We start from the raw sequence: 27483 nt of genomic DNA, 5'->3' as shown, positions 1-27483 counted from the left end.
TTAGGCCACTAAGGGGGTTGGGATGTAGTGGAAGCTAGAGACCAAGGACTTTGAGCAACTGTCTTTGGAGGCAGGTCTGAGTTACAGGTAAAATGACCAATAGGCCTCTCCTATTTACTGCCCTGTAACAGCACTGTCACTCACTCCAGCTTGGTGATTGGCTTTGATGTCAAGAGGGAGAATAATTGTGGGGCATAGCATAGACGTTGTTGCAGGATTCTACAGTGAGAAACATTCAGCTTGTGCCATACTGTTAATGGTCTAAAGCTCTCACAGTACTCCCCCTTCACATGTCCTATATTCCAGTCAGTCTGGACGACTTAGTCTCCTATTTCTGCTTCAATCCTCTATTCCTGTCTTTCCTATCACTTAGCACAGTGCCTGGTGCAAGTTAGGTCCTTAATAAACCTTTGTTTAGTGACTGACTTTCCTGTTTCTGTGACTTTGTTCTGTATCCACCCCTGGCCCAGGAAAGATTACCTCTCCAATTTCACCTAGCTAAATCTTTTCCTTCCTTCAAGGCCTGAGATATCACTTCCCTCATGAAGTCTTCCCTAGATGTGAAAGCTATCTCAACATTTCCTTAGCATTTTGCCCAGACTCCTCCTTTGCCCTCATCATCATCTCTCTCTCTTTTCCTTGCCTCACAATCATTTGTATATTCATTCTTCTCCTCTCTTAGACATAAGTACCTTGAGTCAAACCCATGTTCTATCAGCAGCTCCTATCACAGGAGCTTCCACATAGTAGATGCTTTAAAAAACATTTGTTGAATAGAATCTAACAAATTGAGCAAACTATGCATGTATAAGGAAGAGGTTCTAATTCTCCAGAGTACTGTGTGTAAATGGTGGGTCAATTTTACTTTATATGTGCAAATTCTGTAATCTTATCTTCTAAGAAGTGTTTCTCAAAAAATGTAATGGATAGTAAGCCAGTCTCAAAACCAGGCAGTCTTGGGCTCTAGTCCTGACTTTGGCATATTCTGGCTTTATGACCTTGGGCAAATAATTAATGTCTAAAGAGTAGGTTGCAAATTGTAGAGAGGGTGCTGACCTGTATTGGTAGGAGTTTCTTAAGACAAATAAAAGGTTTGTCCCTATCCCTTTTCTTATAGTAGTTTAGCCACCAACAAAATGTTATTTTAAATTAAACTATAGTGTTATGAAACTTTACCTTGAAATCCTTTTCATCTTCATATAACAAATAACTTAGATCAGAAGCACCAAATTCGATACATGGATCATTCTCAGTATCTTCTATGCTTTTTTGTGACTCGCTTACATTTTCCTTAGTATCTTCATAAAGAAAGGACAGTCTTTCTGACAATGAAACTTCTGGTTTATCTTTTTTCATTAAGGGTTCTGGTTCTAAGTTCATTTTGGGTGAAAAATGAAACAGTTAATAATGTTTATACAGAATTATGAGTAAGTAAAAAATACTATGTTTATAAAGTCTTCAATTAGGCATATAATAAAGGGCAGAATTATTTATTTTGAGGGAGAATTATTCCCATGTTTTAGAAACATCATATAACATTTCCTCTCTTATGAAATGTTAGTAATCACATTGAAATGTGAAAAACAGAGAATTCCTTAGTGCAGAAGAGAATAAATCTTTGTGAAAGAGAGGACTTCAAAGAGACTAGTTATCCAGATTGATGAACATGAGGCTTTCAAAATAAAAATTTAGAAAGGGTCTCTAGATCTGGAAAATGAAGGTCTCTCTAATATATTGAAATTTAGGGGAACTTGGGTGGTATTTATATTTAAAAGAGGACAAAAGATATGACTTTTTGTCTTTCCTCACAGAGAAAAGAGTCATTTAAGTAATTAACCTTCAAAAAGCCAAGTGATCTTTGGTGAGTAGGTACTCATTCAACAATTTAACAAGTATAGTACATCCTCTGTGGCTCATTCTCTCAACCCACACTGAGAGGCTAAGTTCCCAGAGCGAAGGTAATTACTTCTTCTATAACTAATTACTTCTTCTATAACTAATTACTTCTTCTATAACGGTTCTAAGATACTCTAAGTGGTTGAGGAAGTAGTCTTCTAATTCTATAGGCTACAAGCACCCACTGATGTGCTTGCCCTATGATTATAAATTGATATCAGTTTGTCAGCTAAACTTAATTTTTGGAAAGGGATATTTACTAAGGTGATAACAGTTGGTATAAAACATTCCCCCAAAAGTCTGTGACATTTTCCCACAAGTACATACAGAGTCCAGGAGAAAGTGGGCTCACCCTTGGAGAACACATGTGGCAAAGAGGTAACTCCCAGCTCTTGGTTGTTGGAGGTCCTTTTCTCTTCTTGTGGGGTACTTATGAAGTTTCTGAAGCTTTATTGTTGTGCTCCTTAGAGAATCTTGAAGCTACCTTTTTTCAATGCATCTAGTTTATCCTCAGCTCCCAATGTAGGCACCCCATCCCATTCTGGGATGCTGCTAGTACTAAGATTCCAAAGGGAAGTCCACAATTCTCTAGCCTTCTGAAATCCACAAGCTCTTCTTCTGTCCAAGGCCAGTAGGGGTGTGGTGGGAATCAAGGCCTGAGGTCAAGGTTGAGGCGGTTCCCCTTCATCTCCCCTAAGCCCCAAGTGGGCTTCCTTAGAATAGCTCCCTCTTTTCTTTGTGGCCAGACACTCAAATCCTGGATTTCAAACTAGCTTGATGGTTTTATACAAACCCCAGAGAGCATGACTGAATTGCTCTAATCAATCTGAATAGACTGTACCACCTAGTAGAAATTCCTTTGTTTGATTCAAGGCTGGTCTAAGTCTTGTTCACACCTTTGATTGATTCATTTAAGACATGTTGACACTGGATTGAAGTTATCAGAGCTAAATGGGATGGGATGATTGATTGACTTCATCAAGCCCTACTTTACATAGGCATTTATTAAACACTTAATACATGTGCAAAATGAAATAGTCCCTGTCTTCAAGGAGTTTATATTTTATTAAGTGCTGCTAATGTAGAGAGTGTGGGGGTTGTTGTTAATCCTTTCATTTTAAAGAGGACCCATGACATCATGGGGTGATGTCTTGACTCGTGGGTGAATTCAATTTCAGTGAGGCAGAGTTGCATAAAGTCATCAGCCTCACTTTCCTTTCCAGAGTCATGAATTTCAGTGGCAGAACAAAAATCTGGATGACTGGCGATGGCCCAGGATGCAGTGGATGACCTTGGCATCTTCCATGTCTAACCAAGCTCTAAGAATTCCACAGCACCTGCTTTGGCTGCATTCACGGCCACTGGAACAAACTGTTCTCGTCTGTCCCTTTCACCAAAGGAAGTCTTCATATGCTTGGGGTAGACATCCCCTAATTCACCAACAGGTTTGAGACCCATAGATTAGCCTGATTTGGATCATCTGCTGAGATGGTTTACTGGGTGTGACCACATGCAACAACTTCTTGGAGCCACAGGTAAAAGTTGAGGGCCAGGTAGATACCAAAGGTGGACAAGCAGCCTTGTAAAGGGCTCGGCAAGCCCCCATACTAGTGGTGCTAGTCCTCCTTGAACAAATGAGATACTACCAAGAAATAAAAACAGTCCCTGAATGCAGAAGACTTACATTCTAATGAGGGAGACAACATGTATACACAAAGTACATATACAATTAGCCTTAGAGAGGAAGGTGCTAACAGCTGAGGGTGAGAAGGAACCAGGTAAGCCTCCTGTAGAAGGTCACATTTGAACTGAGTCCTAAAGGAAGCCACACATAACCCAATTATAGCACATGAATTGGAGTGGAAAAGGATGGTAGGAATAATCCCAGATTTGGTCAGGGTTTGGCTGTGTATGAGTAGGACAATGGGGAAAGGGATTTGAGAGTAGAGTTGAGAGTAGAGTTCAGTGTATAGTAGAATAGTTAACTATAGGGTCAAGATTGGAAAGGAAGGAAAGTTAAGTCAAAATTGGAGACAGTACTGGGAGAGTTCTGAGGTACGGACATATTGGAGGTCATGGTGAGGATAACAAATAGATTTAAGAGGGGTGATGAGAGGAGCTTATGGTTAGAACAAGGAATTTCAGAATTCTTGATTATGGAAGTAAGACACCTGTGGGTGATGGTGAGCTCAAAGGTATGACCATCTCTGTATCTGGCTGAGATGGAGTGGAGTAGGCCACAGGAGCTGAGAAGACTGAGGAAGCAGGAGACTGGGTATTTGAGAGATCATCAATGTATACATTGAAGTCCTTTTGTGTAAAGAACATCATAAGTCATTTAGTTTCACCCATGTCTTGAGAGGAATTGTTTCTACAACATTCTAAACAAGTGGTCAACAAGCCTGTATTTGAAGACCTCTACTAATGGGAAACTCACTACTTCCCAAGGCAGCCAATGCCATTTTTGGACAGATATTGGAAATACTTTCTTCATGTTGAGCTAAAGTCAGCACAGATCAGATTCAGGCCTTCCCCGGAGTAGACATATTTCATCACAATCTTGCAGATAATTAATTTTCATGGACCACACTTATATTCTCTCATACCTTGAGCTCTTGGAACACTTATGCTCTTCAAGCACTCTATCCCTGTGGAGATTTCAAAGAGCTCAGAAATGTGCCATTCAGACATGCTGTGTGGGTTTCAGAGTTCAAGTGGCTCTCCAATACTGGTATTACTACAAGCAGTGCGCCAGATAGGCCAGAAAGACTTAAAACTTCCCAAGGCATTACTGGGACTACTAATCTGTGAGCACTGATAGGCTCTGTAGGTTCCAATCTGACCTCAGACACTTACCAGCAGTGTAACCGGGGCCAATCGCTTACCCTTTGTTTTCTTCAGCTTCCTCAACTATAAAAAAGGAATAATAATAGCACCTACTCTCAGGGCCTAAAGGCGAGAATATTTTTAATAGTGCTTAGTATAGCTTTAATGCTTAGCATAGAGCCTAGCGCATAGTTGTTCAATCATTTTTCAGTCGTATCCAACTCTTCATGACCCCATTTGGGGTTTTCTTGGCAAAGATACTAGAGTGGTTTTCCATTTCCTTCTCCAGCTCATTTTACAGATGAGGAAACTGAGGCAAACAGGGGTAAGTGACTTGCCCAGGGTCACACAGCTAGTATGTGTCGGAGGCCAGATTTGAACTCAGGAAGATGAGTCTTTGTGATTCCAGGCCTAGTATTCTATCTATTGTGCCACCTAGCTGCCCCTGGTGCATAGCAGTCACTGCATAAATGCTATGGCCCTATGGCCATAATAATTCCTTTGAGGTCCAGAGGTCAGTGCATAGGTAGGCCTGACTATGGTCTTTGCATGAATCCAGGAGCACTCTTTCTTTTATATTACCCATGATTAAGTCATTCTCTTTCCCCTGTACACAGACTCACTTTCTCACTCTGTATTTTCTACTCAGTTTTACCTCTAGAGAACAAACATTTCTTCCTTCCATACTTCCAGGGGCTAATTTTTACCATCACACTTCAGCATCAGTATCAGAAGCATATACAGTTCCTAAGGGAAGTGTTACTATATGGGACTGCTAATATATGATAATATACAGGGACTGCTAATGAGTGAGAACTGATATACTCTTTATGTACACAGATGTTCTGTCTTTGCCAGAATCCTCAGACTCTATAGATAACATTTGGGAACCAAAAGTGTCCAACTCCCCACAAATTTTGTACAGAGGCTGTCTACAATTAATGATGCAACCACTGACTCTTCAGATCATAACCAGCTTCTCATATCACCAAGCAAAGGGAATATAAGTAACTCTGTATTATCATAAAGCATTACTCTTTCACAGACTTTTCTTGTGAGTCTAGGTCTGTAAGTAAAATGTCTAACTATGGTTTTGGTGCTTTTTAAATGAAACATCATCATTAAATAATCATACCTGACTGTATTTCTTCAGGAAAACCTTGCTCTCCTAGGCCAGCTGCTTGGGTAAGAAACAGAGTTCTAAAAGGAGAAAGAAAGAAAGAAAGAAAGAAAGAAAGAAAGAAAGAAAGAAAGAAAGAAAGAAAGAAGAAAGAAAGAAAGAAAGAAAGAAAGAAAGAAAGAAAGAAAGAAAGAAAGAGAGAAGAGAGAGAGAGAGAGAGAGAGAGAAAGAGAAAGAGAGAAAGAGAGAGAGAGAGAGAGAGAAAGAGAGAAAGAGAGAAAGAAAAGAAAAGAAAAGAAAAGAAAAGAAAAGAAAGAAAGGAAAATGAACCATATTTTGTTAACAGAAATTTTTAGACATTCATTCACTAAAAAGTATTATACATCAATTATATAGTAGGCATTCAAATAGTTAAAAAAGGAAATAATTTAGCAAGCGTTCATTAAGGGTTTACTGTGTTATTAGGTCTTGTGATACACAGTTGGCTCTTCTCAAAAGGTATTTGTAAGGGAAAAAGATATGTCCACAAAAATATAATCTAAGGGAGAATATATTAAATGTGAATGAAAAGAAATATGAGGAAGAGAATACTTTTACATTGGGAAGGGAAGGAAGACTTCATGGAAGAGGAGACATCTGGATTGGATGTTAAAGGAAATAAAGGAATTTGATAGAAGGAATATGCTTTCATTGAATGGGAGAGAGAGCAGAAACAAAGCCTCAGAAACCGGACAGGGCAGGACAAAAACAAAGCATGTGGAGTAATGCACTTTAACCACAAGGTACAATATGTGAAGGGAAATGGAATAAGAAAAACCTACAAAGGTGATTTCAAGCCAGATTATAGAGCTTTAGGATCAGGAATGTCTGTGTGCTTCAGTGAGCACTGGGGAGCCACAGGAAGTTTTTGAGTGGAGTAAAATGATTAGTGTAATGATTTGAGAACCTGGAGCAAAGGAAGATTATAATTAATGGTCGATAGGTGAAGGACACCTTGGAGAAGGGACTGATAAGATAAGATACAGGAAGGAAAGGAAGGAGCTTCCTACAATGAACTCTTCCTCTTAAGGCCCTGACCCAGGGTCATTGCAAGGAGAATGAAAAGAAGGAGACAGATTGGTCCAAGAGGTTGAAGTGAAAACACCAAAGGGAGTCAGCTTTCCTCACACACCAAAACAACAAGAGAAACTTTCTACCAAGACGTCTATCAGAAGAGGAGACAGGCCACCCAGCTCCTATATGCTTATTCCAGGAAAATCCTGAAGTTTGCACTTTTAATTCCACACCAGAACTCCCCCAAAAGTCAATCTTTTACTCTAATTTCCACCTTAATGATTAAAAAATAATAGACCATATCACATAATGCCAATTCAAAGGTCTAATATGTCTATCAAAAACAGCATTATGTAGCCAACAGAGTACTCAGGAAAATTCCTACCCTGAACATATGTACACACACATATACATGTATATGTACATATAGAAGAAAAAGAGAAAGGTGACTGAGCCTGAACCTAAAAAACCAACTGACAGAAAATGAGAAAGATTAGAGCAGGTATTTAAAACAACTAAACAATTTTAAAAATTAAAAGATAAATCCAAGAGCTATTTTTTAAAAAGACTAACAAAATTGACAAACAACAAAGACAGAGCAATGCTAAATAATTAAAATTTTGTATTCTCCTCCCATTCCATAGAATGTGAGCTCCTTGATGGCAAGGATTTTTGTTGCTGTTGTTGTCTTTGTATATCTAGTGTATCAGTGCAAGGAAGAAATAATATAGATTAAAATACTGCAATCTAATCCAAACCAGTTCAGTTCGATCTAGCAAGCATTTATTAAGTCCCCATTATGTACAAAGTACTGTGCCAGGGATATACATATAAATGCACATACACACATACATACATACACACACACACACATATATATATACACACACATACATTTGTAATATGTGTTATATATATATATATATTTTATATATATATATATATATAAATGGAAAAATCTGCCTTCAGGTAGCTTACAATTATACTAAAAGACATAGGATCTTAACAAAAAAGTATGTAAATGATAATTAGCTCTTTAGGGCTGAGGGGATCAGGGTGGAATTTCTCATAAGATGTAGTATGAGAATTCAGGTCTAAAGGAAGGTAGAGATTCTAAGAATAAGGGATGGGGAGATTGCACATTCCATCCATGGGGAGAAGCCTATGAAAAGGTACAAAAATGGGAAATAGAGTGCTAGTTTTGAGAAACTTAAAATAGGCCAGTTTGGCTCAAATGAGAATGTATAAAGTGGAACACCATACAATAAATCTGGAAAGGTGAACTAGAGTCAAACTGTAAAGTGTTCTAATGTCAAGGGGAAGAGTTGGATTTTGTCATATAAGCAATAGGAAACCTCTGAACTTTCCTGGTCCAGAGAGTGACATGAATCCCAGGATAAAACTCCAGACCAAATACTTGACTCTTACTAGCTGTGTGACCCTGGGAAAGTCACTTAACCCCAATTGCCTAAAAACAAAAACAAAAAAACAAAACAAAGAAAAGGGAATGAAAATATTGGAATATACAAAAAAGCAAAGGAAATTGGCATGAAACAATAATAATTTACCAAGTAAAGCTAAAAATACTTCTGAAGGGAAAAGACTTTTAACAGAATCAGTAACTTCCCAAGTATTTCTATTAAAACACAGACCTTGCAAGGCACTAGGCAAAAAAAAAAACCACAAACTTCAGAAAGGTAAATAAATCAAACAGCTCAAAAAGGTTAAATAATGATTAAGTGCATGCATCTTGAAATACAGAGGAGGCTGTCTTAAGGCTTAATGAATGAATAAAATAAAACAAGCTGTAGGTTTGAGTGTCAAAAAAAGAAGAGTAAAGAAATATTCTAGGGAAGAAAAGAGAAGGGAGCAGGAATTTTTATTTTTTAAATGTGCTATTATAAGAAGTTATTAATTTGTAGAGATGGGAGGGAGGAAGTGGTGAACCAGGGGCTTATCTGGGCTAGGCAAGGGGAAAAATAACTTAGAATAAGTAAATAGAAATAATGTAATGATAGAAGCAAAATGGGATAAGGATGGGTACTGGGCTGGGGATGGGGTGGGGAAAGAAAAGATTTGAGAATAAAGGTAGTCAGGAAAGAAAAAATCTCAAGCAAAAGAGGGAAGAAGATAAGAAATATTTAACAAGATTTGGTGGAGGGAAAAGTAAACTAAATTATAATAATGAACATGAATGAACAAATTCACCCATAAAACACAGAGCAGCAGAATAGATTAGAAAACAAACCAACTCTAATAGTTTGTTTATAAGAAATATAATTAAAATAAAGATTCATAAAGTTAAAATGAGGAGTTGGAAGAGAATTTATTATACCTCCAGAGAATCTAAGAAAAAGTAGAAGTAGCAAGAGCTCAAGAGTAAAAATAGATATACCTAATAGAGACAAGATGGAAAACTATCTTGTGCTTAGAGGCACTACACGTCATGAAACATATAGATATTAAATATATGCTTCCTGAATGGTGCGGCAGCTAATACTTAAAGAACAAGTTAACTGAATTACAAGAAGACCAAGATAATAAGTCAATAACTTGGGGACTTTAATATGTCACTTGTAGACTTAAATATATTAGAAAGATAAATAGGAAAGGAATGAATCTGAGTAGAATTTTGGAAAATCTAAGTCATCCTGACTGAAGCCAGTTCTCTCTCTAGTGCACCACACTGTCAGAGGTATAAAAACATATGAAAGATAAAGCAGACAGTTTTTATTACATTCAATGAAAAAGCTTTCATGCAAATAAAATCACTGCCTCTAGGATAAGAAAGTAAACCCCAGTAAAAACCTCTGCATGAAATATTTCTCCTAAGTGTGATAGCTAAGATATAATAAATATATATGTGTGTGTGTGTGTGTATATATATATATATATATATATATATATATATATATATATATATATACACACACACACACACAGAGAATTAATACATACATACAATCAAGAGCCATTCCCCAACAAGTGAGTAGTGAAGCACATGAACAATTTCCAGAGGAACGAATAAAAAATGATCAATAGTCACATAAAATGTTCCAGAGTATTAATAAAATGTGATGTAAAAAATCATCCATTTTAAAAGGGAAGGAAAGCAAATTAGAGTTAAAAAAAAGAGAAGTACAGGAGATTGCCCCTTCCAGATTTATTGAATGCTTATTTCATATGAGGTGCTGTGCTGATGCTAAATGGGATAAAAGATGAATAAGTACATTCCATACTCCTAAAGAACTTGCCATTTAGTTGAGGGAGTTAAAACATGTATATAAATAGAATATTAAATAGAGTAAAGATCATAGTGAGAGCCTGGGATTTGGAGTCAGGAGACTTATGTGTTGATGCCAGCTTGGATACTTACTAGCTATGTTATCGTGGGCAAGTCACAGTCTCCTACAGCCTCAGTTTCCTCATCCATTAAATGGGGGTAATGATACTTGGAATAGCTATCTCACATGGTTAGGAAGAAAGTGCTTTATAAATTGTTTTTGTTGTTATCTTCATTAATGAGGTTAAAATATATGAGATACACAATGAGCTATGAGTTTCAATGATCACTTCCACCTGAGGCAAAGAAGGAAGGCATGGAAAAGTGGCACTTGAGCTGAAGCTTAAAGGATATTGCATTGTGTTAGGACAAAGTACTCCAGTACAAACCCTGCAAATGGCCCTTGTTGCTCTTGTTCAGTCATTTCAGTTGTGTCTGACTCTTTGTGATGGCCATTTGGGGTTTTCTTGGCAGAGATGCTGAAATTGTTTGCCATTTCCTTCTCCAGCTCATTTTACAGATGAGGAAACTTAGGCAAACAAGGTTAAGTGACTCGCCCAGGGTCACATAGATAGTAAGTGCCTGAGGCTGGATTTGAACTCTGGTCTTCCTGACTTGAGGCTGAAAGCTCTTTCCACTGCCCTTACGTGTCTTTATGCCCAGATTCCTATGTTCTTACTGGCTTTCCACATACTGCCAGAAATGCTCGCATAGAGTGTTTTGCCTGTTATGAATTCCTGGTCAGTTGCTAATCTTGTAATTTCTATAATTTTATGTTCACAAACATCCACATGGTATTTGTTCAATTTGCTTTCCCCTCCACCTTGCTTAAACACATCACTAATAAGCTATTTTTATTGTTCAATTTGCCAATATAATTCTGAATTCTAACTTTTCCTCTGTGATCCTAGTCCTTTCCCAGGCTGGAATAACAAAGACTGTTTTGTTAGTTACCAAAATAAACAGAATGTTCTAAGTCAGATACAGTTTTTAAAGAATCTTTTTTTTTAAAAATTCTGGAATGTTTCATTTGAGTATAGTCCTAATCCTCAAACAAAGCAAATAATTTTAAAACCCATATTAGTCGGATTCACCTAAAACCACTATGGAATGGAGATTTAATTAATTCTTTCCACAAAATACCTTTGCAGCAATTTTGCTGAATACTAACCTTTTCATAAAAGCTAAAATAACTACTGACTTTGACACTAACCCTGATAATATTTCACCAAATTGTGCACTGTACTAGTTGTCTGTCTGGCTCACTTTAGAACACAGTGCATTTGACGCCAAGGTCATGCGTCTGATACACATGTGGGCTATTTAGTTTGCTCTGTTTCAGGACCACAGGATAAACAGAGGCCAGCAGTCTTGCTAATAAGTGCTTTTCTTCTCAAGGGGGATGAGGCAAAAGAATTCCAATCAGTTACCACAAATAGAAAATTGGCTCAAAGCTCTTACTCTATTCACGGTAAATCAATATTGTCTTCTTCCTGCCATGCAAAGAGTATTATTGTTTTTATACTATCATCATCATCTTCATCATCATCATCATCATCTTCATCATCCTGATCATCATCCCTTGGCTGTTGAACTCCGGAGAGACTTAAATATTCAAAGAGGCTAACTTAATCTTCACAATCAAATGAACAAAAACACCATTTCTAAATGTATTAATGACTCTCACCTGGTTATTTTGAGGTCTGCAAGTCTGCAGTCAAACAGCTGACATATAAGCAGTAAATTTTCTTCTTCTAGATGGTGAATAGCAACTTCCAATTGGGCTACTTCTTTCTTATGAAGTTCAACCTACCCCAAAAGGAGGAGAAAGTCAGAATATCAGTAGAGATCTGAATAATAGCCTTTATTTATGTAGTACTTTATGATTACAAAATAACCTCTTATATGGTCCCCACAACAGTTGTGAAGTAAGTTGGTAGTGCATTAATATTTTCAGTTTACAGATAAGGAAACCACACTTAGAGAAGGTGATTTGCCTAAGGTTACACAGATAGTAAGAGGTTTTCTGACTCCAAATCATGTGCTCTTTCTACTAAATTACTGTCTCACTATTACACAATGGCTGTCAGTGTTTCTAAAAGAAATTCATCTGTTGGAATAGAAGGTGCATTAATTAAAAGATGAATCACTTTTCACTGATTTCTGCATTTACTTTTGATTACTTTAGGAGGAATCGATAGAGCTCTTCAAAATGATCTGTACAACGTGTGCATTGCCACAAAATTAGGAAAATCCCCTTCCCATAAATCATTGAACTAGTGTTTAGTCTCTGCTCTGCAGGTGCCTATTTGGGTTCAGGGTGGACTCTTCCTCCCTTATCAAGCTCCTAAGTTGGGACCAAGCAACCCCAAAAGAGGGGTTGAAAACAGGCATGAAAGGAGGTGTGTAATCTATGTTTCAGTAAATTTTCTATATCTTACTTTGTGTTCCAAAACTAAATTCAAGTTGATTTTTATTATTATTCCATAAGATCAGAAATTTAGAGCTGAAAGGGATCACAGAGGCCATTGAATCAAACTTCTTCATTTTACGGAGAAGGAAATTGAGGCATAGAGAGAAACTGACTTGTCCATAGATTTTTTAAAAAAATGCCTGAGAAGGGATTTGAACTCAGGTCTTCCTGACTACAGTTCAGGCACTCTACCTGCTCTATGCTGCCTCCAGGATTTAAGCATTATCTATGCCACCTGTCCCCTGAAGATAATAAGGACAGCTATATTTTCAAGCTGGATTAATAAACAGTTAAATTCAAAGATGAAATGGAAACTCATTTAAATCAATCTTTATCAGGTGTATTTTGATAATACTCACCTTAACAGCATAAGGCCTTTTTTTAAATTAAATGCTTCATTTAAATCACACATTTCTTTGATGACATTTTTTACTTCAGTTTTTCAAATCCTTGTTTATAATATACTGCAGCCTCTTTGAGCTCATCTGTATCTACTGCCATCTTGGTGATGCCCATTTTTAAATCTTCAGAGACTGCAATGTTACATGATTTGCAGTGATATAGCAATAATGGTAGAATATTGGCATTAGCAAGATAGGTTTTTGTTTTGGGAAGACTTTTGAGGTCATTAAGAGATTTTAAACATCCCAAAGGGAATCTAGCCTGCTCTAATCTGTCTGTAACTCATTATGCATTTCAAGAGTCAAGAAATTCTAAGTTCTTTCCCCTTGCGGGAGAATGGGGCTCCACTCTCAGTAGGGCTGTATATCTGAGAGACTTAAAAGGCTCTCAGGAGTATGAGGTTAACCAGAGAGAGAGGCAAGAAAGAGCTAGGAGATGAGATAGATGTACTCCATTCCCCGGAGGAAAGCTCCCACAGCCACACGGTCCCTTCAGGGAACTATATCCTCAAAAGAACCCTGTGGCACCAGAGAGGGCAGTGAACAAAGGTAGCAATGAAGTAGTGAGGAATTCCTAGATCCAGCAGAAAAGTTCCTGAACCAAACCTGCAGCACCCCATGAAGGAACTTCTGGAGCAAGCAGGAAGCAGATCAAAGGACAAAGCCACCAAGTAGAGGAGAACATCCAGACGTTGGTTTTCAGTGTATTGTTCATTGTGTGACCCATGAAAGTCTTGGAGAGAAGGGTAGATTACTAATGCCAAGTGCTTTTCCCTTGATAGAAGTCCTACCTAGGGAAGTACTATAAGGCTAGAAGAATATAAAGTATTCTGAAGAGGTGGAGCCAAAAAGACAGGTGGATGCTTGACTCTATGGCAATCCTGTCTTATTTTCCCTTCTAGAGTTGGAATGGGAAGGTGTATGTCAACTCAGGACAGAACTATAATTAGAATGTGGCAATCACAAAAAAGGGAAGGAGATTTGTTTTGACTATAATCTTGGAAATGAGTCCTTTCCGTTTTTGTCTTATTTTTTAAATAAAGCATGTTCTCTAGCTGATGTTTATTTGTTTTTAGTTTTAGTGTTTGCATAGAAGCTGAGGACCTATTCCATAAAGACCTAGAGTCAATTTTGGACCTTTCCAGGAGAAGCTGTGGCTGGAGACGTGAGTCAGAAAAGAGAGAGTTAGCAAGAAGCCCAAAGGCTGGACCTAGTCCATGAGTCCATGTAAACTTAGAGCAAAGGTTCTGGGTCACGTCCATATCTTTATCTACACACACACACACACACACACACACACACACACACACACACAGATACATATATACACGTGTATGTATATATGCATTTATATGTATATATCTATAGATTGTATATGTGTGTGTGTATATATATATGTATGTATATATATATACACACCCACATGTGCATGCATGTACACATAAATTTTTTTGGATGGATGAATACAGATATGGATGGGGTAATGTCGGACCCATGATTTAACTAATATAGGCATCTCTTGATGAAGACATTTCCTCTACCAGGGTCCAATGACACTTTTCCTGCAGATTACAGTTTTAAAGAGTTGTTGATCACTGAGAAGTTAAATACTTTTCTAGGTGTTACATACACAATATGTGTTACAGGCAGGACTTGAACTCGGTCCTGAGTCTGATAACTGACAATAACTGATGATAACTCACTCTGAGGTTAGCTTTTTATCCATTCTACTTTGGTGCTTCTCAGTAGAAATGCATGCATGTATGCACAGACACATAAACATATTATAATAGCCTGCATATATATTATACATACATAGGTCGTTATTGTAGATTGTAGTTGCATGTATATTCACATCCATGCATATACATGTATACAGATTCTTCAGATAAATACTGAGCTGGACCCAGAATTGAATAGGAGGAGGAGTGAAGGTAGGAAACTAAAGAGCATTTTCAATAATCCCAAGATACAACTTGTGAAAGTCATCCTTTAACACTAATATTCACATATCTTCTTAGTGACACTATATGACTGTCACTCATTGTACACCATCACCAAAGAATCAAAACTATGGTTAATTCGAAAGGATATGGAAAAATACAAGATGCATGTAAACATTTCCAGTGATGCCTTGTGTGCAAAAAGTAATGTACAATAAATTGTCAAAGGCCATCTATGATAGGAAAAGGAGATTGGTTGGTCATGTAATCAGCTGGAGGCATAGTCAGTAGGCATTCAAAGTCCCACAAAATATTAAAAAACCTTGAGAAAGGCCTCTAGCACATTGGATAATTTCTTTTATGAAGGATTTATGGAAAACTATAGATGAGAAGGAATGGATGGGTTGTGATCTGCTTAGAGGAGGGATTTCCCACATTGATAAGATCATGGATACTTTAAATAAGATGTGGCACTTATATACAAAGAGCTTATAAGATTATTCTGACATAATTTTTAAGACTGGAAAAGAGATACTACAAGAAGGGAAAATACCTAAGAAGTTATTGTGGTAGGTGGTGACAATAAGAAGTAATGATTGTAGAAAAATATGAGTAAATTTAAAAAAAAATAGATAGGAAACTAGAAGGTAGAAGAAAAGTAATAATAAAAACAATAGCAAAAAACAAAATTCATAAAGTGCTTTAAAGCTGGCAAAGAGCTTTTCATGTGTTATCTCCTTTAAGCTCTAAAATAGCCCTATTAAGTATGTACTACAGGTATTAGCCCTGTTTTGTAGATGAGGAACCTGAGGCTTGGAGAAGTGATGTGACTTGTCCAGGGTCACACAAGAATGTCTCAGATGTGAGATCTCCACCCCCTGTCTTTCTTGGAGAAACTTTAGGAAAAAAAGAACAAATCTGGAGGAGGTGTTGTCAAAAGACAGATGACCCAAAGTGGAGGATCAGCCTCTTGCAATGTCACAATTTCCCAAGAGGAGGCAGTATTAATTTACTAACTAGCGACTATACCTGTAAGTCAATGACTGATAACATTGCATCTTTTTTAACTACTAGATCTAGGTATCATTTTTTTAAACTTAAAATCTTAAATACTCCCTGTTTAGTATAATATTCAAGCATAAAATAATACAGAGACATCTCTGCCCACATACAAATATCTGTCTTATAAGCAGTTAGTCTGTTCTTGGTCACTTTCAGATAGGAAGAATTACTTATATTTTTCCACTAATTAAACCATTAAAGAACAACATTTCCCAGATCAAACTAGAAATATATCAAATCCAACAAAAAATCTATAAGTATATGATAGAAATTAATGAACTAAGGAGTTGATATTTCAAGGTCTTATATGCTGAGAGATAATTCAATCAATCAGGAAGTATTTAGTAAGCATCTACTTTATGCTAGACACTGTAAGAAACAGTTCCTTCCCTCAAGGAGTTTACAATCTATCCAGGGAGCTAAGAATGTACATATATCAGTATATATATATACATACATATATATACGTGTATATATATATGTATACTATATATAATGTATGTATATGTACATATGTATACACACATAATATTGATAAGGCAACATGATTTATTAAACACTTACTATATGTCAGGCACTGGTGATATTAAGGAAAGGCAAAATTGAAAAGCTTCAAGTTGGTTATATTCTAATATGGGGATACAATATAGGCATAAATAGGTATGTATACAAGATATATTCAGAGTTGGTAAGATGTAACCTTAGCAGAGAAGGTGCTAGACACTGGGAGGAACAGGAAATGCTTCCTGCAGAGAAGAGACAGTGCTACAAATATGATGGATGGCCAGTGCAAAGGCGTAGAGATGGGAAATGGAGACTTGTGCCTGAACTATAGAATGCATGGTAGGGAGGAATGTTCGAGGAGACTAAAAAGATAAGAAAGGCTCAGGTGGTGAAGAGCTTTACATACTAAACAGAGGAGGTTATTTTTGATCCCAGTGATAAGAGGGAGCCATTGGAGTTTATTGATCAGGAAAGTGGCACAGTCAGACATTAGGAAAATTGCTTTGTAAGCTGTATAGAGAATGGATTGGAGGGGGTAAAGACAAGACAGAGAGACTGATTAGGCAGCTACTGCAAAAGTCCAGGGGAGGCATGATAAGGATATGAACTAGGGTGGTGTTTGTATGAGTGGAAAGAAGACATGTGTGAGAGATGTTGTGGAGACAGCAACAACACAATTTGGCAACTGACTGGCTATGTGAGGTGAGAGTGGAGTGAAAAATGATACTGGTATCATCAACTTGGGTGACTGGAAGGATGGCAGTTCCTTGAATGGTCTTGAAGAGGACAATGACATCAGGGAGGCGATGCCATGACATGCAAGGGAATTGGATTTAAGTGAGGCAGGGCTGTGTAAAGTCACCAGCCTCACTTTCTCCTCTGGAGCCATCTGGGTCCAGTGGCCAGATATGAATCAGGATGACTGGAGATAGCCCAGGGTGCAATGGGGGACTTTGGCCTTTTCAAGCTAAGGTCTTATACAGGTCTCAGTTTGACTGAGGAATAAGGGGTAGATTTGGGAGAAAAGATAATGAGTTCTGATTTGGATAAGTTGGGTGTCAGATGTTTATGGGATATCCCATTCAACGTGTCCAGTACTCAGTGATGCAGGACTGGGGTTCAAAAGACAGACTAGGGATATATTCATACATATGCATTCATACATACACAGGTATGTGTGTATATATAAAAATAAAAATACATACATGTGTGGGGGTCTGTGTGTCTGTGTGCGTGGGAGAGAGAGAGAGAAAGAGAGAGAGAGAGAGAGAGAGAGAGAGAGAGAGCGCACTTTGGGAGTCACCTGAGTAGAAATGATAATTGAATGCACAGGATCTGATGAGGTCACTAAGAAAGTGTAGAGAGAGAAGAGGATAAGGATAAGAGTCTTGGGTTACACCCACAGATAGTGGGCATAATTTGGCTGAAAATCCAAGGCTATTGGATCAAAGGATATTGAGAAAGAAATGGCAAGATAGGAAGGACAGACAGGCAGCTCAGCAGACGAGCTAAGGTTAGACAAGTAGGAGAAATATCAAAAGACAGCAGAGTCACAAAAAAACAGAGAAATAGCATTCAGAAGGAAGTGGTCAACAGTGTCCGATGCTGCATGGCCGTCAAGAAGAATGATAATAATAGCGATGATAATAATAGCAGCTGGCATTTATATAGCGATGTAAGTTTTGCAAAAGGCTTCATATATATCTCATGTTATCCTCACAGCAACCCTAGGCGATATTGACTTGCCTAGGGTCATGCAGCTAGTAAGTGTTTGAGGCCAAATTAGAATTTGGCTCTTTCTGACTTCAGGTCTAGAATCCTATCCATTGCACCACTTAGTTGAGGATTTTTTTTCTAAAGGCTATTTGATACCATTGGCAATTTTAGAGAGAGTAGATTCAGTTGAGTGATGAGGCTGGAAGCCAGTTTGCAGAGGGTTTTGAAGAGGCAGGTATACAGGAAGGTGGCACAGTTGATAGAGTGCTGGACCTGGTGTCAGGAAGACCAGAATTCAAATGCTGCCTCAGTAACTAACCACCTGTGTGATTCTGGAAAGGTGACTTGACTTATTTTCTCATTTGTAAAATGGGGACAGTTATAACACCTATCTCTCAGAGTTCCATAAGGATAAAATGAGATATTTGTGAAGCACTTTGCAAACCTTAAGGTACTTTAACAAATTTAGCTATTATAATTAGGAGAGGGTAAGAAAAGAAGATTTGAAGGCACCAAATGGCTTTTTTTAGAGTTTGGCTGAGGAAGGAGAAAGGATATAGCATGATAACCAGTGGGGATGGTAGGATCTAGTGGGCATTTTTTAAGGACAGATGAGATCTGGGTGTGTTTGTAGGTTTGTAGATACAGACTGGAGATAGTAGTTGAGGTAATCTGATAGAGAAGACAGGAGGGCATGGAATCAAGGGTTCATGTAGAGGAACTGGTCTTGGCAAGGAGAAAGATCTTCGTCAGAGACCAGAGGAAAAGAGGATATAGTCAGGGGCAGTGTCAGAGGGGCATGAGATAAGGATAAGATGGGAAGAGGGAGCTCACAGCTTAATTACTAGGAGTGACCAACTATCTTGGTGAAGATAATTGTGCCACCTTCCTGTATACCTGCCTCTTCAAAACCCTCTGCAAATTATCTTTGTTGACACAAAATTGTAGAGGAAGTGGAAGCTGTGTGTGGCTTGGGGAGGAAAGAGAAAGATTAGAATAGCTTCTGTGGTGGGTGACATAGAGAATCAATTAGGAAGTAAGAGGATTGCCTTGCTGCAGGGAGGGCCCAGTTAGCAATAAAATTTTTATAAAAGATTTGTGTGGTAACAAAGTTAAGACTTAAATGGAAAATATAATTATCTTGTCCCAGTCAATGCTTCTGTGCTTTCTTCATAACTTTGTCTGTCCTAAATAATGGAATTTCATAAATCTGAAAAAAGAAGTCACATTTGAACATAAAAATGAAGCTATTATTTTATGTTAAATATTCTACTTACTTCTTTTTTAAGCCAGTCATTCTCCAAGATTTCTCTACCACTGCGTTTATCAATGTTTTTTACAGCATTCTAAAAAAGAATAATGATATTTCTGTTTTAAAGAATAAAATTTCAAAAGAATAAAATTATTCAAAAGAGTAAAAAAGAATAAAATAATTTGAGTCATTAATCTCTCTCCACACACATACGATATATATGTGTGTATCTATCTATCTATCTATCTATCTATCTATCTATCTATATCAGTATTTCTAGTCATTCCTTTACATTTACATTTGCAATACTGAGATGTAGCCAAGATCATTTTTTCAATGTAAATGGAAAGTTTCAATTGCCTGATTTCATGCTATGATTTTGGCTATATATCTATAGAGAGGAAATGGTGAACTAGATGACAGAATAGCTATTCTTGTGATCAATTCCATGACTGAGAGTTGCTGTTGGCAAATCATTCAGTAATCTGTAACAATTAATATGGTGGTGAAAAGTTATGGATTAACCATACTGTAATCTATTCATTTCATGCATATAGACATGAGAATTGTCTTATTTTATCATTTACATGTGACCAAAAGCAAGAAAAGAGTGTTGGACCTGAAGTCAGGAAGACCCAGGTTCAAATTTGGCCTCAGACACTTACTAGCTGTGAGACCCTAGGCAAGTCAATATCTCCCATGGTTGTTGTGAGAATAAAATGAGCTATTTATAAAGCACTTTGCAAAACCAAAAATGCTATATAAGTGCTGGTCTATAAAAATGAACTGTGAAATGAGTTCACCTTGAGAGGGAATGAGTGACTCTTATTCTCATAGGATTTGGCTTAAGGAGGGAATCACATACACATTCAGTTGGGTATGGAAATCTGTCTTACCCTACAGGAAAATAGGGGGAGAAGGGGACAAGAGAGCTGGGGGAAGATAGAGAGGAGGGCAGATTGGGAAAGGGGGTAATCAGAAGTAAATAGTTCTGAGGAGGGACAGGGTCAAAAGAAAGAATAGAATAAATGGGAGGGTGAGATAGGATTAAGGGAAATAGAGTTAGTTTTTCACAACACGTCTACTGTGGAAGTGTTTTGCATAACTGCACATGTACAACCTATATTGAGTTGCGTGCCTTTTCAGTGAGAATGGGTGGGGAGGGAGGAAGAGAGAAAATTTGAAACCTTAAGTTTTAAAAACATATGTTTAAAAAAAATGTCTTCACATGCTACTGGGAAATAAGAAATACAGGAAATGGGGTACAGAAGTCTATCCTGCCCTACAGGAAAATAGAAGGGGAAAGGGATAAGAGAAGGGGGGAGAGATAGAAGAGAGGACAGACGAGGGGAAGGGATGTTCAGAATGCATGCCATCTTGGGGTGGGGGGAGGGGCGAGATGGAGTGAAATTTGGAACTCAAAAACTTGCGGAAGTGAATGTTGAAAACTAAAAATAAATAAATTTCTATTAAAAAAAAAGAAATGAGTTCATCTCTTTTTCCCTTGAAGGCCTGGCCCCCCCTCCCCCCCAGCTAAAAGCAAAAAGAGAAGCTTGTAGAAAGGCTTAGTGACAGCCTGTGTTTGCCTAGTCCAGCCTGAGAGGGGAATTCCTGGACCTCTAGTTCCTGGCTGTTGCCATCTGCTTTTTTTTTTTTCCTGGACACTGGTCAGAGACTAACAATTCTGAAGGTGGAGGATGTTTGAAGGCTCAGGTATTGCTTTATGGGTAATCCTGACTTCAAGAGTGCACAAATTCTAGAACTCTGAAGATATCAAAAGTTCCTGAGCCTGAGAATCAGGCACTGGCCTCCCAGGACTTCTCAGTGCTGAAAAGTTTGAATAAGGAAAAGGACTATCCCACAATCTAAGTCTATGCCACGGGGTAGGGGGAAGAGATCTATGCCTACTCAACCTTCCATTATATTGCTGAGAGTTGCTCATGTAGTTCAGATCCAAGGTAAATGGCTGGGGCAGGGTAGGGAGAGTATTCAATCAGTGAGACCATAAAGTATCATTACTTTGGAATTTAATGAAATCAGATGGAAGTGGAATCTGATGAGCCTAATGGCTATTTGAATGCTTTATGCTTCTTTATTTGCTCATCAATTCCTGTGAGTCTCATATATTTAATGAATTTTTGGTGATAGTTGAAACAAAGAGAATCCCACATCACAAACTGTATTGTACATTTTGTACATATGCAGGAGTGGGGACTTTGCTATGCATTTGTAGGCAAAATATACATGAGCTATACCTAGGCTTTATTTTGGAGATGATCTTGGATTAACTTCAGGTGGGGTCAATGAGTTAAAAAGATAAACGGACCCTTTAGCACGGTGTCACCAAGATAAACCTTCTTTTAAAAGATTATTTTATTTGCAATTGAAGATTTTCTCTCCTAGGTTTGTTTTAAAATAAGCATATAATGCATGGTAGTGGGAAAAGTAATGGGCTTAGAGCTGACTAGCTGTAAACCATATAACTCACAAGGTTTTCAGGATCCATTGTTAAAATATTTGTAAACTATAATTGCTAAATACAAGAAAGGTTATGATTACTATTACATTTTAGAAAATTCACAATTTTTTTACATTCCATTCATTCAAATATTTCCTTGTTACAACAAGATATATGGCATTAATTTAATGAAAATAAATCCACTGGCACTACTTCCAGTGTATCTGAAAAAAAATATATATATACACACACACACACACATAGAAGCAAGACAAAAGAAAAATAACCAGAAAACTGAAATATACCTGTGTGGCCAATTCCTTCTTTTCAACCATTTGTTTCAAGGTGTTGCTGCTAATTCTCTTTCTAGTTTCTTCCAGAGAAGCTTTATAATATTCTTTCAAAAGAAAATTAGAAACTATGAGCAGGGCTAATTTCAGGCAAAGTTGTAATAAAACTGAATTCCTTTTTCTCTTTTCTCCACGGAGAGTATCTTCCTCTCACTTTTATGTTCAGCATCCTTCCCCACCTCCACCATCACCCCCTTCCCCAAGTAAGTCAGAGCTTTCACAAAAGGGTTCCCACTGTTACAAAGAAGCATGATCTAATAGATATAAATGTATTGTGAATCTGTTTGATATGTTAGTTTTCTCAGTAGTATTAATATTTTCAAATGATGTCAGAAAGAAATCACAAAGGAATAAATCTCTAATAGTAAAATTTCGTACACTATGGCACCTGGGTAGCAAAAATATTTTGCGACTGTCTGCCCCTCAAATCACATCACATGCTGGTTGTCTGCTTGACTCTTGCATAAGATGCATCCTTGGGAAAAAATTTACACTTTCTATGGTCATATGGAAACATGCTATAAATAACCAATATATAATAATATAAAATGAACAAATATAAATAACCAATAAATTGGAGAAATTAAAATTAAAGCAATTCTGATATTCTAGCTTACACTTATCAGATTGGCAAAGTTTACAAAAATGGAAAATGAAGAATGTTCGAAGGGTTGTGGGAAAACAAGCACATCAGTGTGCTGCTATTGGAGCTGTGAATTGGTACACCATTCTGGAAAGGGGTTTGGAACGTAAAATATTACTAAAGTGTGCATACCCTTTAACCCAGCAATGCCATCAGTGGGCCTATATGTACCCCAAAATGTGAAAGAAGAGGAAAAGGTCCTATGTATACATAAATATTTATCACAGCTCTTTTTTTTTTGCAGAGGCTAAGAACTAGAAACTGAGTGCCCATTAACTGGAGAACAGTTTTAACAAACTGAGGCATATGAATGTAAGGTAATGTTATTGTGCTGCAAAAAAAAAATGATGAAAAGGACAGTTTCAGAGAAATCTGGAAAGATTTTTATAAAATGATATAGCGTGAAGGGAGCAGAACTAGGACAAAGGTTTATACTATAACAACACTGTAAAAATGGACAATTTTGATGGACGACTTTAAAAGACTTAAGAACTCTGATCAACGCAATGATCAACCATGATTCCAGAGGACCAATGATGAAGAATTCTACCTGCTTCTTGACAGTGATGATGGGTTAAATATGCAGAATGCCTTGCATTTCTGACATGGCCAATGTGGGAATTTGTTTCATAACTGCAAATTTATGAGAAGAGCTTTGTTTTTCTTCTTTTTTGTGGAGAGGAGAATTTGGAGGAAGAGAAAATGCTTATTAATTTAAAAATAAAATGGGAAAAGATGCTTTCTTAGCTCTTAAGTTTCACAGGTTTCCAGCAAATGAATAATAGTTAAAGAACCAATTCAATGTTATTGAATCCATGACCAGAAGGTCACCACTGCTAAAAAATTATCTGAAAATTTTAACAAACCTAACCAAGTAGAACATCTGCCCTACCTAACTCTATTTCTAATTTATTTGGAACATTTCTGGTTGGGGGCAGGGAAAGCTGAGGTGGAAACTCTAGGACCACTGCACTTCGAAGCCAGTTGTCTGGATGCCCACTGGTTTCCAAGATGCTTCATCTAGCTAACCTTTTCCTGTTACCAAAGTCTACTGCTTATTCTGCTCGCAGTTCCCTTCCATGATCTCTGGAACTCCATTCTGGGGTTTAGAAAGCCCCCTTCCCTTCTCCAACTCCTTGTGTTAATGATGATGGTGTATAATTTGAGGTGTACCCTTTTTCCTCCTTACCCACTCCAGCGTTGTCTTCCTTCTGAGAATTCATCATATGTACTTGGATTAGTCTGGAGGAACTGACCTGACATTTTCCTTGTATTCTCTTTAACTGAACTGATGTCATTTTCTAAGGAGTTGATTAGCTTAGCATGTTGTTCACTCCCTACATTCTTGTACTCCTCCCAATATTCCCTCTCTCCAAGTTTCTCAAGGAATATTTTCTCAGCATTATTTATCTTCAAGCGCATATCTGTTGAAAGAAAATGAAGATGCAATGTCACACTCAATTATTTCTACCATCTTGTTACTAGTATGTTGCAGTCTGATTGTAGAAGGGTAAAGAATTGTTGTTATTCAGTCAGTTTTCAGTCATGTCTAACTCTTCGTGAGCCCATCTGGGGTTTTCTTGGCAGAGATACTGAAGTGGTTTGCCATTTCTTTCTCTAGCTCATTTTACAGATGAGGAAACCGAGGCAAACAGCACTGAGAGACTTGCCCAGGGTTCCTCAGGGTTAACTGTCTGAGGCCAGATTTGAACTCGGGAAGATAAGTCTTCCTGACTCCAGGCCCAGCACTCTATCCACTGTGCCACCTAGCTACTCAGGGTAAAGAATAATAGTAGGAAAATGCTGTTATATAAAACAACTTTATGACACTTCTGTTTTAAACCATTCTTTAATGAAAAATTTCTTCATCTGTCATTTCTATTTCAAATATTTCAAGAAGACTGCTTTCTACAGAGAAGGTATGTGGGTTCTTGGCCACCCTGAGAGCTTACATGGAATGTCTGATAATCCAAAGTTCTAGCATCACCTTTGTTTGCCTGATAAGAATATCACGGCCCTATTTTAGACACTGTGATGTTACATGTAGTGTTTATTGGTACATTTTTACTATCCAGTCTTATCATGCTTGTGAGGAAGAATTAGTTTTTACTTAGGTCACTACCAAGGCTCCAGCAGCTCTTTTTATTGAAATGTCTCTGATGAATTAATCGCAAAATCTGAATATTTAGGCTGCCTTCTTGTGAAATGATAAGGTATGCTCATCATGAAAACCTATCTTTTCTTTTTTTTTTTCATTTCTAATCATACAAATTAGTACTTCCCAGAGGCGGGAATAGTCTTATACGTTGGAAAGACCTCTGAATTTGGAGGGAAAAGACTTTTGGTCTAAATTCCAAATCTGTCCTTTCTTTTGTAATTGTAATGTCCCTTCCTCTCCCTGAGCTTTAGCTTCCTCATCCATAAAACGGGCGTATTTAATCTACCACCTGGGACTGTTATGTGAAAAGCAACATATAAACCCCAAAGCCAGGATCCCAAGGGTCTAGAATGTGAACAGAGAGCCTTTAACAGTATCTCCCAACATGGAGAGGCTAAGGGCCTGCTTTCAGGAGAATTGTGAGGACGAGCACGAGGGGCACTGGAGCATGAGCAGACATTCGATAACAGGCTCCAGGTAGAAAACTGCATGAGGAAATGCCATCAGAGGCACACTACACATGGTCCTGACCACCAAATGGTAGTGAGACATTGATAATCATAATAGCTAACATTTCTATAGACCTGACTATGTGCCAGGTACTGTGCTAAGTACTTTACAAATATTATTTCATTTGATCCTGACAACAACCTTGGAAGGTAGGTACTATTGTTATCCCCATTTTACAGGTGAGGAAACTGAGGCAAATAGAGGTTATTAAGTGACTTGCCCAAGGTCACACAATTATTGTCTGCGACTTGAATTCAAGTCTTCCTGAGTCTAGGTCCAGCACTCTATCCACTGAGCCACATAGGTAAGTCCAACAGGAGACATTAATTTATATAAATTCATCCTGACCCAATATCCCTGCTAAGCTACTATTCTGACAGACTTATATGTCTTTAATTGCAATACTATGTTGCTGAATAGTTTTTTTTCTTTTTTGGGTGAAGCGATCAGGGTTAAGTGACTTGCCCAGGGTCACACAGCTAGTAAGTGTCAAGTGTCTGAGGCCGGATTTGAACTCAGGTCCTCCTGATTCCAAGGCCAGAGCTCCATCCACTGCACCACTTAACTGCCCCTTGCTGAATAATTTTAAAAAGGGAACATTACAGTTACTGCTGGGTGGTGCAGTGGATAGAGCCCTGGGCTTGGAATCAGGAAGATTCATCTTCATGAATCCAAATCCTGCCTCAGACACTAGCTGTGTGACCCTGGGGAAGTCACTTAACCCTGTTCACCTTATTTTCCTTATCTGTAAAATAAGCTGGAGAAGGAAATGGCAAACCACTCTCATACCTAGTACCCCAAATAGAGTCACAAAGAGTTGGACATTACTGAAAAACAACTGAACAATTACAGATATCAGTGCACCCTGAACAATTATAGGTATCAGTGCACCCATAAATGTTTAACAACTAGTTTTCTGCAGGGGGGAAAGTATGCTGGACATACTTTTAAACTTAATATGCATTAATAACATTTTCCCCATTATTCTAAGCCTAGAAAATCAACAAAACAATAAACCAAGGCCTGATCTGTAGCACGTACCAGTTCCAAAGGTGTAAATGCTCACACTGACTACTTAACAATTGGCTCCCATGAGCTAATTAAAGTAGGCATGACCATATCAGCAATGCCAGGTAAACAATCTATGAGACAGTCCTCATCATAACCAGGAAAGCAGCAAATTTGCCAGTAGCCCTAATGACAGCATCAGACTCTACTGTTCCAAGATTGCCTGTAAGCAGTTGATTAAAAACAAGCAGGCCTCTGGGCTACTTAGGCCAGCCCGTTTTGTTTCTGGGGTAGTTATATGGCTTAACAGTAAGAGAGCCCACAAGAAAGTCATTGAAGACGTTTTTGTAGGACAGCAGGACGGCTCTGGGAAGACTGATTCTATATAACCTACCTTTCCCTAAGTAGGATGTGTCCCCAGGGGAAGTCTTGAGCACTGGGCTATGCTCCCTGAAGTCTAAGGCATGAATTGGTCAATGGTGACTAGTGTCATAAAGTCAATGACAGTCACATCTTTTCCCTGTTGTCCTTGCCTTTGTCAGAGGTTGCTGTATTCCAACGACAATGAGCCAAATGGGCTTAATGCTACTGCATACATTTCTACGGTCATTTCGGGGTCCAGGTACAGGAGAAGGTTATTCCTATTGGTAAAATCCAGAATCGTCCCAGGCCCTAACTTGTTCCAAAGACTCTCTAAGTGTGGTATTGGCTTCAAAGAACTGCTTTTTAGATTTCATGTCAGCACACCTTTCAGTCTGCTCTGGTGTTACATAAAAGTGACCTAAATTCCTTGGAGATGGTCTGGCAATGAGAAAAAAGCATTTGAG

General features: G+C 37.9%; 1 protein-coding gene across 1 annotated transcript in view; it reads right to left on the bottom strand.

Moving 5' to 3' along the window:
- The window catches only part of CCDC83 (coiled-coil domain containing 83), a 59528-nt gene that overhangs the window by 1622 nt on the left and 30423 nt on the right, over positions 1-27483 (bottom strand). Inside the window, exons 5-10 of the mRNA XM_020993824.2 lie at positions 24237-24404; positions 22293-22384; positions 19555-19623; positions 11866-11987; positions 5858-5922; positions 1177-1370 (exon numbers count right to left, since the gene is read on the bottom strand). Of these exons, the coding sequence (XP_020849483.1) occupies positions 1177-1370; positions 5858-5922; positions 11866-11987; positions 19555-19623; positions 22293-22384; positions 24237-24404 (710 nt within the window). The remainder of the gene's footprint in view (positions 1-1176; positions 1371-5857; positions 5923-11865; positions 11988-19554; positions 19624-22292; positions 22385-24236; positions 24405-27483) is intronic.

Source organism: Phascolarctos cinereus, unplaced genomic scaffold (genome assembly GCF_003287225.1).
Source record: "Phascolarctos cinereus isolate Bilbo 61053 unplaced genomic scaffold, phaCin_HiC Scaffold_726;HRSCAF=1367, whole genome shotgun sequence".
Classification (NCBI taxonomy): domain Eukaryota; kingdom Metazoa; phylum Chordata; class Mammalia; order Diprotodontia; family Phascolarctidae; genus Phascolarctos; species Phascolarctos cinereus.
The sequence above is the reverse complement of the archived record's forward strand: the minus strand, read 5'-3'. Positions and strand labels throughout refer to the sequence as shown.